At 40.1% G+C, this 18,132-nt stretch overlaps 3 protein-coding genes across 4 annotated transcripts; 1 reads left to right on the plus strand and 2 right to left on the minus strand.

Moving 5' to 3' along the window:
• The first annotated feature begins 534 nt into the window (after nt 1-534).
• LOC124070523 (mitochondrial uncoupling protein 2-like) lies at nt 535-2,738 on the plus strand. Its single transcript, XM_046410492.1, has 8 exons — nt 535-667; nt 750-891; nt 977-1,182; nt 1,398-1,614; nt 1,699-1,896; nt 1,996-2,097; nt 2,213-2,393; nt 2,513-2,738. Exons 3-8 carry the CDS (start codon nt 1,057-1,059, stop codon nt 2,625-2,627), a joined length of 939 nt encoding a protein of 312 aa, XP_046266448.1. The 5' UTR covers nt 535-667; nt 750-891; nt 977-1,056; the 3' UTR covers nt 2,628-2,738.
• Nucleotides 2,706-6,298, minus strand: dnajb13 (DnaJ heat shock protein family (Hsp40) member B13). Its single transcript, XM_046410491.1, has 8 exons — nt 5,882-6,298; nt 5,669-5,775; nt 4,910-5,071; nt 4,663-4,811; nt 4,347-4,460; nt 3,395-3,508; nt 3,226-3,302; nt 2,706-2,982 (listed from the first exon to the last, which is right to left on the minus strand). The coding sequence occupies exons 1-8, from the start codon at nt 5,947-5,949 to the stop codon at nt 2,829-2,831; spliced, it is 945 nt and encodes a 314-aa protein (XP_046266447.1). The 5' UTR covers nt 5,950-6,298; the 3' UTR covers nt 2,706-2,828.
• Nucleotides 6,299-6,785: 487 nt separating this feature from the next.
• rab6a (RAB6A, member RAS oncogene family) lies at nt 6,786-15,461 on the minus strand. Of its 2 annotated transcripts, none has more exons than XM_046410494.1 (8): nt 15,087-15,461; nt 12,766-12,824; nt 12,599-12,652; nt 11,789-11,894; nt 11,377-11,488; nt 10,418-10,511; nt 9,348-9,414; nt 6,786-8,483 (listed from the first exon to the last, which is right to left on the minus strand). In XM_046410494.1, the coding sequence occupies exons 1-8, from the start codon at nt 15,154-15,156 to the stop codon at nt 8,419-8,421; spliced, it is 627 nt and encodes a 208-aa protein (XP_046266450.1). In that variant the 5' UTR covers nt 15,157-15,461; the 3' UTR covers nt 6,786-8,418. The 2 variants fall into 2 exon arrangements, with proteins under 2 accessions (XP_046266450.1, XP_046266449.1); XM_046410493.1 differs by lacking the exon at nt 10,418-10,511 and adding an exon at nt 10,868-10,961 and having other exon boundaries at nt 15,087-15,458.
• Between the last annotated feature and the right edge of the window lie 2,671 nt (nt 15,462-18,132).

Consider the following 18,132-nt stretch of genomic DNA (forward strand, 5'->3'; position numbering starts at 1 on the left):
AAAACTGTATACCTGGGGTGCTTTTTGACCAACTGTGCCATATATTTCAGTTTATCATATCTTTTATCATTGCAGAAACAGTGGACTGTGGAACTCGATCTACAAGGTCTGAACATACGGATCTGATTCAGTGGTACCATGTGTTGTATTTTCAGCATGACTCAGCATTTCCACCTCCACTCTGTACTCTTTGTACTATAACATTACTACATGTATAGACCTTTAAACGATAACTGACTTAACTAAATTTTTTTGCGTCCTATTTTCAACAGTCAACACTCAATAAACTGAGCCTATCTAATCAATCACAACTGGGTTTTCATATTTGTTGTTGTTGTTGTCTGAAGACACAGCAGCGAGGAAGCTAGATAATAAAGTCAAAAGGGTAGAGAGAAAACATCTAAAAATCATGAAAACACATGTTGTTTGTCTCACAGAAAAGGTTATTGTGTGTCCTTGTGACCGGCAAGCAGCCCATATAGATGTAGTGGTGGGGGTGGGGCTGCACCAGCAACACATACCATGATGTAACAAGGTCATAGCAGTATTTAAAGAGGCAGTTCTCTTCCCCAGACCGCTGCATCCTGTTCGTTCACTCATTCATTTGGACGTTGCCACTTGGAGAGGCATTTTACCGAGCATTTTAACTTCCACCAATCAGATCACGGTACATCCATCTGCTTTTATTTATATTACAGTTAATACTGTTCTACTGCTATTGTTTTTGATTTTATTTATGTCCTTTTCAGGATTTGGAGTATGATTTTAAGGCTCCAATATTCTATGGAAAAACAAGGAAACCAAATTATAGCCGGGACAAAATTCAGCCAGAGAGACGCCTTTAGAGAATCCTGACCTCTAATGTTCCTGTCCTAAACTGCTCCAGTAAAGGTAAGAATTACAAACCAAAATTCAGGCTTAAAAATGACATGCAAACATAACATTTTTTTTGTTTTGTGGAATTTGTCTTTTTCAGAATTTGGTGCAACTACTTGTCCTCTCCACATTATTACGCCACTTCTTCAATCCTGGAACTGATCAAAATAGTTGTGGAAAATGGTTGGATTTGGACCTGCAGATGCGCCTCCGTCAGCAGCAGTGAAGTTTGTGGGAGCAGGAACTGCAGCCTGCATCGCTGACCTGCTCACCTTTCCTCTGGACACAGCCAAAGTGCGGCTGCAGGTAAAACATTCTCTTGTGAATATCAAAGTTGACTTGCCATCATCGCCTAAATTCTGGTATTGCATGTGTACATATGTAAAGTATAGATATGTTAAACAATGAAGTGCCCATAATGTATTTTAGACATTACTTAGTGCTTTGAAAGCTGAAAAAGTCATAAGAATGGCCCCCCATCCTCTCTTACCCTTACCTATCATGACCTTCATCCTGCACAGATACAAGGAGAGGCTAGAGCTTCAGCAGCCACGGGGAAAGTGTCTGCATTGAAATATCGAGGAGTGTTTGGCACCATCACCACCATGGTGCGTACAGAAGGGCCCAGGAGCCTCTACAGCGGACTGGTGGCAGGACTCCAGAGGCAGATGAGCTTTGCCTCTGTTCGCATTGGTCTGTACGACTCTGTGAAACAGTTCTACACTAAGGGCTCTGATCGTGAGTATCTATGAATACTTTCTCATCGTTTATCTGAGAGCCCTGAACTAGTCAGGCCTGACAGCTTCCCCCTCTCCGGTCCAGATGTTGGCATCTGCAGTCGACTGCTTGCAGGATGCACCACCGGCGCCATGGCAGTGGCTTTTGCGCAGCCTACAGATGTGGTGAAAGTCCGCTTCCAGGCACAGGCCAGGTCTCCAGGGCAGGCCAGACGCTATTGTGGCACCATTGATGCTTACAAAACTATTGCCAAGGAAGAAGGCATTCGTGGCCTGTGGAAAGGTAGCTTGAGCTTATGAGGATTATTCAGTGATTGAAGTAAATAATTTAGTTTGTTACGATAAATCTCTTCATGTGATTTCATGTCACTCTGTTACTCAGGGACAGGCCCAAACATTGCACGAAATGCAATAGTAAACTGCACTGAACTGGTGACGTATGATTTCATCAAGGATGCACTGCTTAGGTCCACTCTTCTGACAGGTAAGACTGTGGCTGCAGTGCAACATGATGCATGATATATACGTACTATATATTTACTGTATATGCCCTGGTGTTTTTCTCCTGGGAGCAGTAACTTTCAGGCTTTACTCCGCAGATAATCTGCCCTGCCACTTTGTCTCAGCCTTCGGTGCAGGGTTATGCACAACAGTGATTGCCTCTCCAGTTGATGTGGTGAAGACAAGATACATGAATGCTGCGCTTGGCCAGTACAGCAGTGTCCTAAATTGTGCTGCTGCCATGATGACCAAAGAGGGACCACTTGCCTTTTATAAGGGGTAAGCACTGACTGCATGCACAATACTGATCTGATTAATGACAACATTTATAGAGGAGGGGAGGAGACCATAAATTACAGCTATTAACACGGACAGATGTCTTTTTTGTTTTTCTTGAGGTTCATGCCATCTTTCCTACGCCTGGGCTCCTGGAACGTGGTGATGTTTGTCACATATGAGCAGCTGAAACGAGCCATGATGGCAGCGAATCACAACTCCACAACTATCCTGTGAATTGTTACTGTGTGTCAGAAGGCTGATGAAGCACAGTGGTGTTGTTTACAAATGTCTTTACTTTCTGTTGCCCCCAGTATATCTTTCAAAGTAAAGTTTTATACAAATTGAGTTGACACCTCTCTCTCTTTCTCTCTCATGACAGAAATGTAACCACATTAATCATTATTCATGACAGAGCAACACATGCATCAAATGAGATCAATGTTTAAGAGCTTGTTTGATCAGATGCTTCCTCTCAGCGGAGAGCTTCTCAGGAAACTGGATGTCAAAAGTAAGGATGAGGTTTCCTCTCTGGGAGGGATCCTGGGACAGCGGCATTCCCTCTCCAGTCACCACTTTTTTGTATGCAGGGCTAATGTGTTACGACAAACAAATCAGAGACAGCATAACGTAATAAATGCAGATGAAGCCCCACAACACATCTTCCTAGAAATGTCTCTGTTTAAGTACTTGAATTTTTTATGTTCTTGTTCTGATCTTAATGTCTAAACCATTCATTTAGCTTCAGTATTTGAATATAGGATTATTGAATATAGTATTATCCATTGATATTATTTGGAATTCCACTTTGGCTCCAACATAGGAGAGCACTTACTGCACAATGTCATTGATGGGAATACAGAGTAGCCTGCCATCTAGTGTCTCCACAGACACAGAGAACCCAGTCAAGGCCTGCGGGAAAATGGAAATGTTCTCTCTACTTAAACCAGATCTTTAAGTATATTTCAGAATTATCTCACCAAATCAGAGACATAATGACTCACCATCTCCAGTGAGATCTGGGACTTGTAGATCAGGTCATTGAGTTGTCTAATGAACAGAGGATGACTCCTCTGGCACACTATGAACACAATATCGGCAGGGATGCTGTTTGGTCCCTAGAGGTAAAACAGAGCAAGATGATAAGTTGTTACAATTCATAGTTTTTTAAAATATGAATTTTTTTACACACATACTTTGTTTTGTGCAAATTGAACAAGTCATATCAAGAAAAAAGAAAAGAGGTAATGAAGACCGACAGCTGTTGGTACTGTAAGTCCATCAATACTATATGATTTTATTGACACAAGTGCATGTGAGCACCATGAAAGATGTCTGTGGATGCCATCTACTGGTGGCAAAGCAGCAGCTTCACTGGAAATTATAACCCTTAATAGCTAAAGTGAATTTTATTTTCTCACCCTTTTCATTCTATAATCTTTACCTGATTCAAAACTGTCCAGTATTGCATTCTGTTGTCAGCTGTTTGGGTAAGTTTGCAGTCATGTTTTTTCAATATCATCTAACAACATTTGGGATCAAATGTGGAGGAGTGGAATTTAAAAATGACAAAAATAAAATTACGACTGAACAAATGAATAATTCCCTTGTGATTTATCCCAAGCACTTACTCATCTCTGACACAGATGGTTCCTTATTCTTACAATAATCCAGTTAAAATTTACACAAAGCTTAATTATCACAGTGTTTTCAAAACTGTATAAACTTCAGTCCCTGCACACATGTATGCACAAACCAAACCAAAAAATTTTGGGGAGACTGAATACATGACCACATGAAATTACAGTAAGACAAAAAGATAAAAATAAAACATACCAACTAATGAATTCATGCTTCTCTCACATCACTATACTGCCATCAGGCCAAACAGGGACGCGAGTGACCATGATTACAGATGTCATAGAAAATGGTGCTGCATCTCGGTTATTCTTTTACCTGATCTCCCTCTTTGGGGAAAATTATTCTTGTGCCTTCTTTCCACCCAGGTTTCACATCTATAGTCAGAATCTTATCTTTGATACTGGATGTGTATCCATCCTCATTCATAACCTGTCAAGCAAATAAGGTAAAAATGAATAAATGCATTTCCCTCAGTGTTGTTTGTTTGGACCACTGTATGATTAATCAGTTAAATCTTTGAGGGATGAATGTTCATGAGGAGTTCTTGGTCTAATTTAATGGATGTATAAATTATTTAACTTGTACAAAGCTCTAAGATGAAAAAAATTCTCTCAAATGCAATAGCTCTTACCCTACGAGATATCTTAATCTTTTTATTGCATCCGTGGAAGAGATCATCCAGGGACAAGTGAAGGTCTCTTTCTATTTGAGAGTCTTGTGTTTTCACCACTCCTGGTTGCAGGCCGCCGAACTGAAGTGGTGCATCATCTGTAAAGAAATCTAGCAGAAACAAACAAACAAAAAAAGTCAAAATATAGTTAGAGGAATGGGTATGAAATCTGACTAAGCACATTCACAGTATGGTCTGTTTTTCTCACCTGCAAATGGGTTGTCGCCACCAAAAAACTGTCTGAATGTTTTATCTGCATTCCCGTGGTAGACATATTTAGATGACCAAGCCCCACTGGTCCCAAACTCAGGTGGGATACCACCTTTGAGGCCCTCTTCACCAAACTTGTCATAAGTTGCCTTTTTTCGAGCTGTCACAAAGAACGTAGATATTGTGAGAGACACGCACTCCGCCTCTGTGCAGTGAATTAGTTAAAATACTGGTACTGGTAAAGTCGTGGAATTTTGTCAAAACGTGGATCATGTTACAGATTAAGTCAGATGATGATTTTAAATAAAATGTTTTGCACACAGTGTGTCAGCTTTGATTAATCACATTTTGTTCAGATCATTTGTTAACACAATAAGCTTTCCTTAATTCAAGTCAAGTAGTTATCTCTTAGTCTTCATCAGTGCAAATGTATCACTTAGGTAATTTTTTTTAAAATCTTTGTTTAATAATTCATCTTGAGACATACCGGAGCAGATAAATTAAGACTGTGTTTTTCCTCATTTACATTACAGATAAACAAACTTAAAATAAAAGCACTATATAATCACTCTGTTCTTTAATCTTATTGGAGTGCGTGTCTATCTTTAATCTCGTTGAATATCACCTGTACATTTCCATCACAGGCATACAGTTAGCGCCTGCGCCCTGGGGATTTTGCTTTTAATATTAGCAAAACACGCAGAGAACTTTCGTGATGGGTCGCATTAAGTACTGGTCCAGTTTCTGTTCTCCTTACGGTCACTGAGAACATCATAGGCTTCACCCAGCTGACTGAACTTCTCGGCGTTTCCACTTTCTTCTCCGTTATTGTTCGGATGAAACTTCAATGCAAGTCGTCGATATCTGTATTAGACAAAAGAGTAAAACTGTGAAAGTAAGCACCACACGCCCGATATAAAACATCTGATTGGCTTCCAGTTAACGACGGTTGATATTGTAACAAACGTACGCCTGTTTGATATGTGCGTATGTTGCATTTCTGTTTATTTCCAGCGTCTCGTAGTAGTCGATACTCATTCTGATTCCAAATGTTTGTATCTTAAAGCTCAGTATGCTTGCTCTCAATGTGGTACTTAAAGCTAAAGAGCAGCGGTTGTTTTGCTTGGTTTCCAGGGCAACAGCTGCACGACAGTATCTCGCGAGACTTGTAATTATAGTTTAACCAATCGTGGACAGGCAACTACACAATACAAAAAACTGAAAATATATTAACATTATAATTTGGTAGCTTATTGCATGGTATTGTCAAGTCAAAGTACTACTAACTGCTAGTGGTTTTAAAATATTGCTTTCCTCTTCAGCTCTTCCTGCTGTGCATTCGTCTAAGATGTTTGCAGAACACGATGTGTCACTGCTAGCCTGGCCTTTTACAGTATGGGGCCCCGGGAGAGCTGCTCGAAATCTACATACGTATACAGGTGGCTACTACTTATCTCTTCCTCAGTAAAATACCTTTCATGATTACTGATGTCACAGAAGACATTAAGGCGTGAGTTATGGTTGGATCCTACTTAGATGTGACAGCTCAAGACCCTGCTGCTGTGAATGTTGGCTCATCAGCATGGCGTATTTAAGAGACATCATTACTGCCATTAGTTCCACCTGTGCTATCCCTGCCCTGACAAGTCAAAATCTCTGCTGAAATAAGCCCATTAGTGCAGGACCAGCATATTGCACCAGCAGGACAAATTACCAGGCAGATTACTGTCAGTCACTCAGTCTACATGACTGAGCCCATTTCTGCTGACCAATTAACTCTTAAGAATACAGTGAGCGATAGCCACAGAAACAGAATAACACTGACACCTCAATGCCACTGCACAGAACTGGATCAACATCTCCGCACAACTGAGAGTATTTCATCTTTGATTTTTAATTCAGTTATTGAAAAAACAGCATACAAATCATTGAATCCAAATCTGTCAATAAGACATAAATGAATTCCACCAACAGTGACCAGTGTACTTTTATTCTTTCATTTAAAACCATTCCAGACAGAAACGTTAAGGACTACTATACTATACAAACTGGACTCTCCTCCAAAAGTTCACACAAAAAATTGCACGGTATTATCAGTACGAGCCACTTGCCATTCAGAGGTGGTAGAGGAACAGCAGATGCTCTCTACTGAGTCTGTTAAAGGTGGTCCAGATGAATGCATATTTTATTAGCGATTCAGAACTCATACCACAAGTGAAGATATTAACAGCCATAAAAAAGAAACATGAATCCAATAGAAATAAATATTACAAGTCATTGTGGATTAAATACACATTTAGAATAATCACTAACAAAAGATCACTGCCAAAAAATAAAAACAAGCAAAAGTCTTTAAAGTGTTCATAAAACATCATCCCAAACCTAACTAAATAAACCCAAAGCCAAGGAAGCCCTCTACAATCAAACTCCAATAGGCATAGCTCTCGATATCTAAATCTGGATTTTATGATTATGACTCTTATTATATGAAAAATCCTCCTCAAAACACTATTATCAATGGAATAGTTTTAATCTATGATACCTGTAGTCCTTAGGGGAAAAAAATTAAAGATCTATCCAAATAAAGAGGTGATAGAAAATCAAAGCCAAGGTAAAAAATAACCCATCTCAAGGGACAAGTGTGGGAAGAGAGGAAAGGACGGTAATGTGAATGGTGCAGTGACAGTGATGTTCTTGTAGTAAGTGTCTTGTGCTTATGTCAGTCTGAGACCATGTGGTAGTGTGTGACCGTGTAATGACTCGTCATGTCATGCTGGTACATATTGGGGAGAGCTGTGACTCTGCTGGTGAAAGTACCGCAAAATCACGCAATCAGTTTAAAATAAGCTCATGGCTGCCACGTCCAACTTCAGCTGCACCGAGGATGTATACAGTATGCATGCCAACACTGAGATGTACCGACTGTTTTACTACAACGTTTCCATGCATTATTCCAGATGAAAAAAATAAACAGAACTCTCTTTGATGACAAATAATGAATGAATTTGTGGCAATCAATGGCAACAGTACACATTATGTTAACCAAGAAATTTACAAAACATCCACATTGTGCTTGGTAAGATTAAAGAGATATTTGAAATTTTAAAGAATATTCTCACTCTTAAACACATACTTTGATTCAATATCTTCTTCTTTCTTTCAGTTTGGTACAAAAGTCATCCTTAGACACAAACTAGCCATGCCTCGTTACTCTCCTGTCGTCTTTTTTGTCGGCTTGAAATGACAGACAGCAGAAGCTCAGTAAAGAAGCCTGAGCTCCAGCTGTGAATACTGTTTCAATGTATGTGTGTTACAGTGCAAATATTCAATTTAGAGCATCCTGATGAGAGAGAGCAGAATTCCACCACGGCGAGGATAATGGATCTAGTGTTCTCTTTCAGGCTGGGGAACAGACGTGGGTACAGTGAAGGGTTCAGATAGAGAAAAACCGACTGGGTTTGAGAAAAAGCCAGTAAGAGAAATATTTAGCTGTGAAATAAGCGGGCATTAGCAGGAACAGCCTCCCTCACTGGCAGGTAGCTCTGGTGGCTTCTCCAGCTTAATGTCAATCACTGAAGGGTTTAGGAATTAAGGAACATTACAAACTGGGAAAAATGAAAAACTGCAAACTATTTGACATTTGTTTTCTGCTGTGGGGCATGGCAGGATAAAAAGCTAAATGGTAATTTTAATCTAAATTAAAATACATGTTTACAAATTAACAAATGGAAATTCTTTGGAAAAAGCACATGTTTTATGTTCTTCTCATTGAGGTATTTATAAAAGGTGTAAAAATGCAAACCTTAAAATTTTTATGTACCACTGAAATACTTGAATTTGCCTGTGGGTAATATATGCCTTTTATAAATTCCAAAGTGATACTCAATAATGTTCATACAAACTGAGGTTGTAAAGTAGATTAACAATTCTTTGAGGGACTGACTCTAAACAATGACAGATCTTTCTGAACACTACCTTTAGAGCTTGGTATCATTTAAATGTTTTGATATCAATGTAAATTTTTGTACCAGTAAAAATAAAAAGTTTCCCACTTTGGCAAATACAAACATGTTTTTTTTTTTTCTACAAGACATTCAACAGAAATCTGCTTCAAATTCTTTTAAATGATCTGGAACTACCTGATGAAGAGCAATTCAACAAGATTACTATACAATGTGCTATGGACACAAAAAACTGAGATTCATGACTCAGCCCCACATGTCATGGTGAGTATCTATACAACAGGCAGTGAGCTGGAGAATAACATGTGCCCTCACATGTGAAATAAATCTCTAGGAACACTTGGGTTAGACAACAGTAAATAGATGTCACAATGCTGCACTAGATTTTCCTTCTGACAGGGACTACCCATAAAAGAGCAAGGAGTCCTCCTGACTCTCTTGTCAGACAGACACTAACATGTGCACAAAGGATACTGTCCTCTCTACTCTTGTCCTGTGTGGTATCCATGCCAGGAAGAGCAGCTGCCACCCGACGGAAAAGCTGAAGGGAAAGACAACCAAATGTATTTTGTCTGACGAGGAAATGCACTTGGAAAGACAAGATGAAATCAAAATAACATGCTGTAGATAGTCCAATAACATGATTTAGCAGGTTCACTTGAAGCTCGCACAGAGGAAGACGCCAACCAGAGCTTTTCCGAATTCGATTTAAATTTAGCAGCATGTGTTTGAGCTACAGCAAGGCCATATTTCTGCACTGCAAAAGTGGCTTGGAAGGAGGGTAGATCTGTGCCTTCCTGAGCAATCCCAGTGATAGAGCATTGTAAGTGATTGATGGATTCAAATGCATTTTAAAAAGGGACAGGTTCGAAATGCCTGTCCTCGACTAAACACACAAAAACACATACAACTAGACTTAGAATAGGGCTGGGTATCGGTAGTATCAGAACATCTCCAGTCAAACAATTGAAAACAAATGAACAAATGATTCTAGTTCTTTTTGTACCAAGATTGAGAAAAAAAATGACTTTTTGTTTTATTAGTTTTAGTTAATGTGATGTGTGTGATTGGCCCCCTACTGCAAACAGCTGCACCCCACACCAGCTGTGGTGTGATTAAGTACAGAAGAGTTTGACAAAGTAGGCATTTCAGCATACCCAGATCTCAAAAGAAGCACTCTATTGCTATTGGTATCACTTTAAGGGTAATTTTTTTTTTTTTAAACGATACCCAGCCCCTGACTTGATACACATGCAGATTACACAGCAACAAAAACACTGCTACTGAAGTAATCAGTGGAGTGGGGAGTATTGGTTTGCAAACCCTGACCCACCTCTAGGACTATATAATCAAAGGTTGGCCAATACTGACCATTACTTCTAGCAGGTGGGACAGAGCTTGAAAAAACAAATTTACATATCTCACTTTCCACTACAGGAAGCTGATGTTTACACCTTTTTGCATGCAAGCATGTGAAATAGAAGCCAATGAGATGAGAGCATAGGCACTATGAACACAAACACACAAAGGTGTACACGCTCTACCTGTTTGACATTGTAGCCTGTCTTTGCACTTGTTTCAATAAACAGAACATTCATCTCTTTTGCTCTCTGTTCTCCCTCCTCTGTGGTTATCTGTCTGTGATGAGCCACAAGTCACCGCGCACAACACACAAACATCCACAGGGATACGCACATATCACCACAGACATCAACAAGGAGACAAGAGGGGGAAAAAAATACAGACTGTGATTACACTGAAATGGATTAACAAGCCGTGCCCCTTCCTGCTGATGCTGCCACCTTTTGCTCGGGACCAAAAGTCATCTAGTAGCCGCTTGGGCTGTTAATTGTGTCTACAGGCTTTAGATTTGGGCAGAAAATGAGAAAAGATCCACTTGGTAAAACAGCTGGCATTTGGAGACATTTTGATATAGAGTCCAGGGAGCAGCATCCACAGCAGGACTACAGAGCACGACTCACACACACTCTTACCTGCTTGACATTGTAGCCAGCTTTCGCACTAGTCTCAATAAACATTACATTTAGTTCTTTGGCTTTCCGCTCACCCTCTTCAATAGATACTTGCCTGTGGTAGATAAGGGATTAAGAAGATGCACAGCAAAAGATATAACACAATTTACTTCATTAAACAGGTGGATAAAGTGGATCACACAGCAGACACTTTAAGATCAAGTATAATCTAACATCACAGCTGAAAACTAACAGTTTATTTATGTGCTTAATCTGTTAGCGATTAAACAATCAATATCTTCAAACAATGTGGGCTGAAACAAAGAGAAAAAGGTACAGCGTATGACAAAAGTCAATCACAGCTTTGACATCCACAAAGGGCGGAGGTAACTCTGATCTAGAGCTGCCTCAGAAAGGGCTGAGGAACTGAGGAAGTATTGACAGGCCAGCAGCAACAATCAATGTCTTCATTAGTATGCTTAAAGGAGAGAGCCCACTTACAGAGGCAGGAGGAGGGAGGAACAGATTACCTTTTGTCAGCAAGGTCTGTCTTATTTCCCACCAACATGATAATGACATCACTTCCTCTCTCCGTTCTCACATCATCAATCCATTTAGTGGTTTGCTGGAAGGAGTTGACGTCTGAAATAGAGATGAGGGAGAGGCAGGAAACAGGGCATCAGTATTCCAGGGAATGGAAATCCTCGGCTGTGAAAATGGGCAAGTTTGTGACAGGCAGACAGTAAGGACAAAGTTGTACACATCTTGACCATGTTTGGCGTATACATTTGGAATTACAGGATTCTTAAAGTCAAAGAGAAGTATGTGCGGTATTTAAACTGATTTGACAGATATTTGTGTGTAAACATTAAAAAATACAGTTAATCTAACAGAGGATGAGGCTTATTTATAAAACAGCTAGTGCACAGGCAATCCACCTACTTGTGATGTCATACACTACAACAGCAGCGGCAGAGTCTCTGATGTAACTTGGGATGAGGCTACGAAATCGCTCTTGCCCCGCCGTGTCCCACAACTGCAACCTGATCTGTGGGGCAGGAAGGGGAAGGGAATGGGAGGAGAAATAAAAGAAGAGAGAAAAAAAACAACAAAAGAACAGAAGGGATGAAAACAAAACAAGAAATAAAAAACAAAGTCAGAAATGAGGTAAGTTATGGTGACAAAAAGCAAATTGAAAAGAAACTAAATGAAGTCAGAGGCATGAGAAAAGATAGAGAGAAGACAGAGAGAGCGTAGTACATGCAGGTAATGAATGACCACCAGAGAGAGAGAGAGAGAGAGAGAGAGAGAGAGAGAGAGAGAGAGAGAGAGAGAGAGAGAGAGAGAAAGCTGTGTGGGCCTGCGGCAGGAGGATGAGAAATAATCACCCTTCACTTGTCATCAACCCTCCTCTCTTGATCAAGTAAGGTGTTTAATTTCAAAACAGGAATGAAGAGAACAGATGGAGGGGTAGGAAGGAGAGGAAGAAAACTTGTGTTGAGGGGAGAAGCCAAACAAAGAAAGGGAGGATGGTCCAGGAGGTAGGACATCCAGCTCACACTGGAAGGCAGTACAAGTTCTGTGTGCGCTTGTTAGAAAGAATATAAATGAATAATAACAGCAATCAGTATCAGTGCCCCTGATATTACTGCCACTAAAACCTAAGAGAATTTATTCAATGTGAACAAAGGCAAGAACAACCCACAAGCAAGACCAATAGATGTTAAAAAAAAAAACAAACAAAAAACTTACTGTTCTGTCTTCAAGGTACATGGTTTTTGACAGGAAGTCTATTCCTATTGTGGCCTGAAAATGGGTAACAAGTAGATAAATATGCATAACATTCCTCAATCATTACCATTTGATTTTGGAATAATATTAACATTATTGATGATTAAATCAGGTGGTGTTTGACTCACTTGGTAAGTGTTGTCGAAGCTGTCATACATGAACCTGGTAATCAGTGAAGTCTTTCCCACTGAAAAGCAGAGACAATAAACATAAGTCATAGTTTAACCAGTTTGCAGTCAACATGACCAAAATAATGTGTGGCTATCATGAGTAGGATAATAACTAATTGATCTACATGTTCTATTATATACTTCTGTTTGTCAATATTAAATGTAAATAAAATAAAATGATGTATTATCCACTGCAAGATATAGAGTTGAAAATAAGAAGCAACTTTAAATGCCAACATCAAAGTTGTGCACAGTCCAGAACACACAGATGCAGAACACGTAATGGATTACAGCCTGTCATGGAACATCCACTCCCCTCTGAAAGTTATTGTCCAAACGTGTAGCTCTAAATAATTTATAGTATCTGGGGGATCGGAGTTGTATCTGAGTTGAGAGACAAGTCGGGTTGGGAACCAAGGGACCCATTTATTTCCTTTCAAAAATGTTTTGCCTTGACATGTCCAGCCCTGAACTGAGGATTCTTGGTGCTCTGTATCTATGCTGAGAAACTATGTAATGAACCACATTCTCTGCATATGGTAGCTGTAAAATGATTCACAAAATATTTTTCAGCCTTGCTTATATTTACTTGTAAAACATGTGAAAACATCATTAAGCACATCCAAGAGAGTCGCTCATATGGTTGCCTTGAAGCACACAGTGATCCTCAGCCTCAAGACTGTTTTGCTGAGCTTGAGTTACATGATCAGTTACCCTGTGTATCAAGTGATGACATGGCCAAAGCCAACACTGCTGTTTACAATTTTACAAGGAACTACAGCTGATCACAGTCTGTCTATCTTATCTTGAAGGGAGTGGAGAGTCACATTACATGGCACAATACCTGTAGAAATAGAATTACTGTCAAAGGAGAATCCTTTTCTACACTATGGATACACCGATCAGATCAGTGTCGGTGCTGATACCTTATTAAGCAGATTGGGTATTGTCACATGTGATGAAATCACATTACAGTTTCTTAGCTAATGTCATGTTGAGTCACAGTGGGCGTCAACTGTTTTTAGCACCACAGCAGTGCCTGGCCATTTATACAGGTCATACTTAAAGATTATCCCATGGCTTCCATACAGTGAAGTGTCCCGTGGCTTGATACACCTCTATATTTTGGAGGCACATACTGTACTTTTTAATGCACTACATGTAAAGACACACAATGTTGTGGCCGGGATAGTAAAGGAGACCAAAGAGCAGTGACTACAAAGAGTGAGAGGATGCTGCACAAGAGCCAAAGCAGTGCATTTTAAAATGTTTGTTTTGCTGACAATGATACCAATATTCATAAAAATATAAATTACCAGATGATGCCTAATTGGCACTGTCAGTCTATGCCTAGTTAGTACTTAATATCAACAAATGCTTAAAGTTTAGTGCGGATTGGTGCATTCAAATTTTACACAAAGCCCTTTGTGCTTTGACTTGATATGCGTTACTGTGGAAAACTGAGGAGATACTGTATTGAGCTACATAATGAACAACCCCATAACATTACCTTTGAAAACAGCTAAATGATTGTTAAGTATGGCTCTATACACGACAGCGTCCCTGCCCATCTCTTTCTCTTTCAGGACAAATACACCCTCTGTTCAGTTTGGCTGGAAAAGGGCAAATGAGTAGGGAGAGTGAAGGAATGCTACGGGGCAGGTTTGGTAATTGGGATGCACCACCTCTCCGCAATGCCCCCAACCAACGAGTAGACAAACTGATCTGACGGTGTAATCACTGTATTACTGTTGTGGACTTTGACTGAGATTTGTAGCATTCCTCTGAACAGGGCATCAAATATATCTCGCTTACCTTAGCCTGTAACTGTAACCTCTACTTGTCATGTTAAGACGAAATACAACAACAACATATAGAAAACACTTTTAAATCTAACAGTTAAATTACTTACTGGACTCTATATTGACCAATATGTTTCACCACCACCCCTGACGACAACTCCTTACTAAATGCCCCTGCCTCCGTTTAATAGGGCTCGTTACGAAATTAAGCAGACAAGTGACAGACATGACCTAACCTATCAGAAAGAAAAAAAATGAATTTCCACGAAGCCAACGTGGACATATAGTTAGAAAAATTACGGTGTCGCAATGCAATCACTGTGCCAAGTTTAACGTTACGCGGCTAATGTTGGCTAGCGAACTGTTTAACGTTAATCACGTCACCAGTCCTTTAAACTCAAGGGTTAGCTATATCTCCCACAGAGTATAATTAACATTCTATCGTCCCCAAACTTTTAATGTTAAAATTAGACTTACCACTCTGCTCCCCGAGAAAGACCAACTTAAATTTTCTTAAGGGGTTTCCGAAGTCTCCGGCCGCCGACATGACTATATGAAACAAATCCTGACGTTACTTTTCGGGAGCTCCCCAGCTAGCCAGCTAATGCTAGCTAACCAGCGGTTGTCAGATACCAAAGGTTCGGGGTCCGTAACGTTTTCCGGCTTTGCCCACACTCTACACAGGCCACCCGGTGAGGTTTTGTGCTCTACAATTACACCTTTGAGATTCCAAACACTTTCTGGTAACTCACTAACTACTGCGGCCAAGTTACCATTACTGTCAGTTCACTATCATACCTAGACCACTGCCAGCTAGCCACCCTGGGCTACTCTTCTTCTTCACACACAAAGTTGAGTGTTTGGCAGGCATATTGTTATGCTGCCCTCTATTGGCGCAAAAGACACAGGACGATAAAATGTGTAGCAATGTGGATTAGAGAAATAGAATGTATCTCAGCATGTATGTCAGCTTTATGTCATCAGTCGTAGTGTAGTGGAAGTAGCGTACAAAGGTGTAAGATTTTTTTGTACATTTTAAAATATTTAAGTGTTTTCTTATTGAGTCAGTGTTCAACCTGAAATACCTACTACGAATATAGTTCACCCACCTTGATGTATTGGAATGTTTTTTGTATCTATAGTCGAGTCAGTGTATAGGCCTCTTGCGTAATCCCTGTGAATTCTACTACTAATAAAATCTGTGCCATAATTAAAAATAATTACTGACACTTGTGGCTAATATTAGACAGAAATGTTTAAGGTCTATCATTCACTCAACAATCCGAAGCCACCTTGTTAGTGAATGACACTTACTTATGTTTAGGGCAGACCATTTTAAGACATTACTTCAATGTGCACATGTACAGTCTCATACTGGCTACATTAATGCCAAGTTTTGCTGGCAACCTTTCAACATCAAGCCAACTGGCGTAACAATATTCGTGAACAAAATGGAATCACAGTTATGGGTAGCAGTATCTAGGTGTAAAATGCGGATGTCAGACTTGTTAGGTTTGTTATGTCAGCCACTTTTTAAAACTGGTGTGGTGATGTGATGTTTACTGGACCCGCTGTCATGCGATTGCTCATGACCTCCATCTTCCTGGGCAGCTGCTGTCCAGAAGGTGGAAGGTTGAAGCCCTGTGGCAACATACAAGGTGAGGTCATCCACTTGCTTCACTCTAATACAGACAAATACAACAAACAAGATACATACAGTAGTGTTAGGTTGTAGTGCCAGTGACTTTCCAGATATTTTGCATATTTATAATATTTTGTAGGGTTATCTTTTATTTGTTTCGCCATTGTGCTCAAGACAGAAATAAGCCACTATGATATACTTGGGAACTGAAATAGTAGGGGTCATACTGAGGTACTGACAAAAATGTGGTACTCTTTCCAGCTGCATTCATTTGAATACTAAACCACGATTATAATCATACGCACATTTATTAATAATCAACTCTGATTTCCATATTTTATCAAGGGTCTTTGTTGTGAGAATAATTTCAGTGTGTGTTACTCTTATAAGCATTACGTTTATGCTTATTTATTAGGCCTGTGAGATGTGTGCAGTACATAGGGTCATATATAGGGTATGTTTACGTGGGCATCTTTATGAGATCAAACATGAGCTCAAACTGAAAAGAAATATTGTGTATTTTACAATGTTGGATCCCTACAGAATGTACTGTGGGGCTAGCAAGTATGGGCCATAATAAAACATTTCACACATTTCAGCTTTCCCTGCATTAGGACTCCAATCCTTGCAACAATATGAATTACATTTATGTTATCATACATGCAAGTGTATATGATGATGCATTATGAGTGCGTGAGTACAGTATGTGTATTTATGCATGCTTGAACTGGCTGTTCTAGGTCACTGAAGACACACCTGCGACTCTGTCTCACTCATGTGCCATTCAGCTCTGAACTCTCTTCTCCGAGCCGACCGGCTGATGCCAGCGCTTCAGCTGCTCTGTTTGCGCTCGCCTCCCCTCCCCGCTCTCGTCAACAGCACTCCTACATCATATGTCCTTGGTAAAGGAAAGACCCCAAGTCCCCCCACTGAAGATGCTGATCTAACAAAATCCTCTTTGGCTCCCTGTCTCCCCCACTCTGTCTTTCTCTTTCTCTCTCTCTCTCTCTCTCACACACACACAGAAGGATTTTGCCATTTATCTTGTGGTGTGCATGTGTACACCACAAGATAGACTGACTACTAATGCACTGTATTTATATACTCTATAAGGGCTGTGAATTTGCTCACCTCACCGCTGCTGTTTTTTTTTTTTTTTGAAAGACAACAGCACAGGATTTGAGGATGCTAAGGTGGTGTCAGATTTTCTGAAGCGCCCCAAAGGCATGCACCTTATTCTGCAACAAATAAACTGTCAATTAGAAAAGCATGTCATCCAAAATCAAAGAAGCGTAACTAAAGGAAAGTGCAGCACCAACGAATTGAACTTGTCACCTCAAGCCATGACTTCATTCTGGTGTACTGGTCTTATGTCATACCACTGCATCATTCACTTCTTCAAAACTTGACTCATTCTTCTAGATGGGCAAACCTTGCTGTGACTCACAACTTGTGATTCTGTCATTTCTCTTGTTGTCTTATTGTCTCTTAGACAAACATACGCACATACTCGTCTACAGTAAACATGTGTGAGTATGTGAATTACATATCTGCCGTAATATGTGTGTGTAATGGAAGTAGACCATACCATTTCCACACCACCGCAATATAAATCTAATGAATGCGGCTTTCAATGTCACAGCAAAGTACAATACGGCACTCATCTCTCCTGAGAGGTAGAGAGAGCTTGGGGTCTGTAATGGAGGAGGGGGGAAATGGAAAGACTGAGAAACAGAAAGAGAAGATGAGAAGAGGAAATACAGAAAGGGCACGAGGGTTGGTTCAGGGTAAAATAGGTGTGTTATCATCCCCAAAACAGCAAGATGGAGCTAGGGAGGAGATAGATGGGGGATGGGGTGGAACAGAGTCACTGTTCTCCTG

This window comes from Scatophagus argus, chromosome 14 (genome assembly GCF_020382885.2).
Source record: "Scatophagus argus isolate fScaArg1 chromosome 14, fScaArg1.pri, whole genome shotgun sequence".
In the NCBI taxonomy this organism is placed as follows: domain Eukaryota; kingdom Metazoa; phylum Chordata; class Actinopteri; family Scatophagidae; genus Scatophagus; species Scatophagus argus.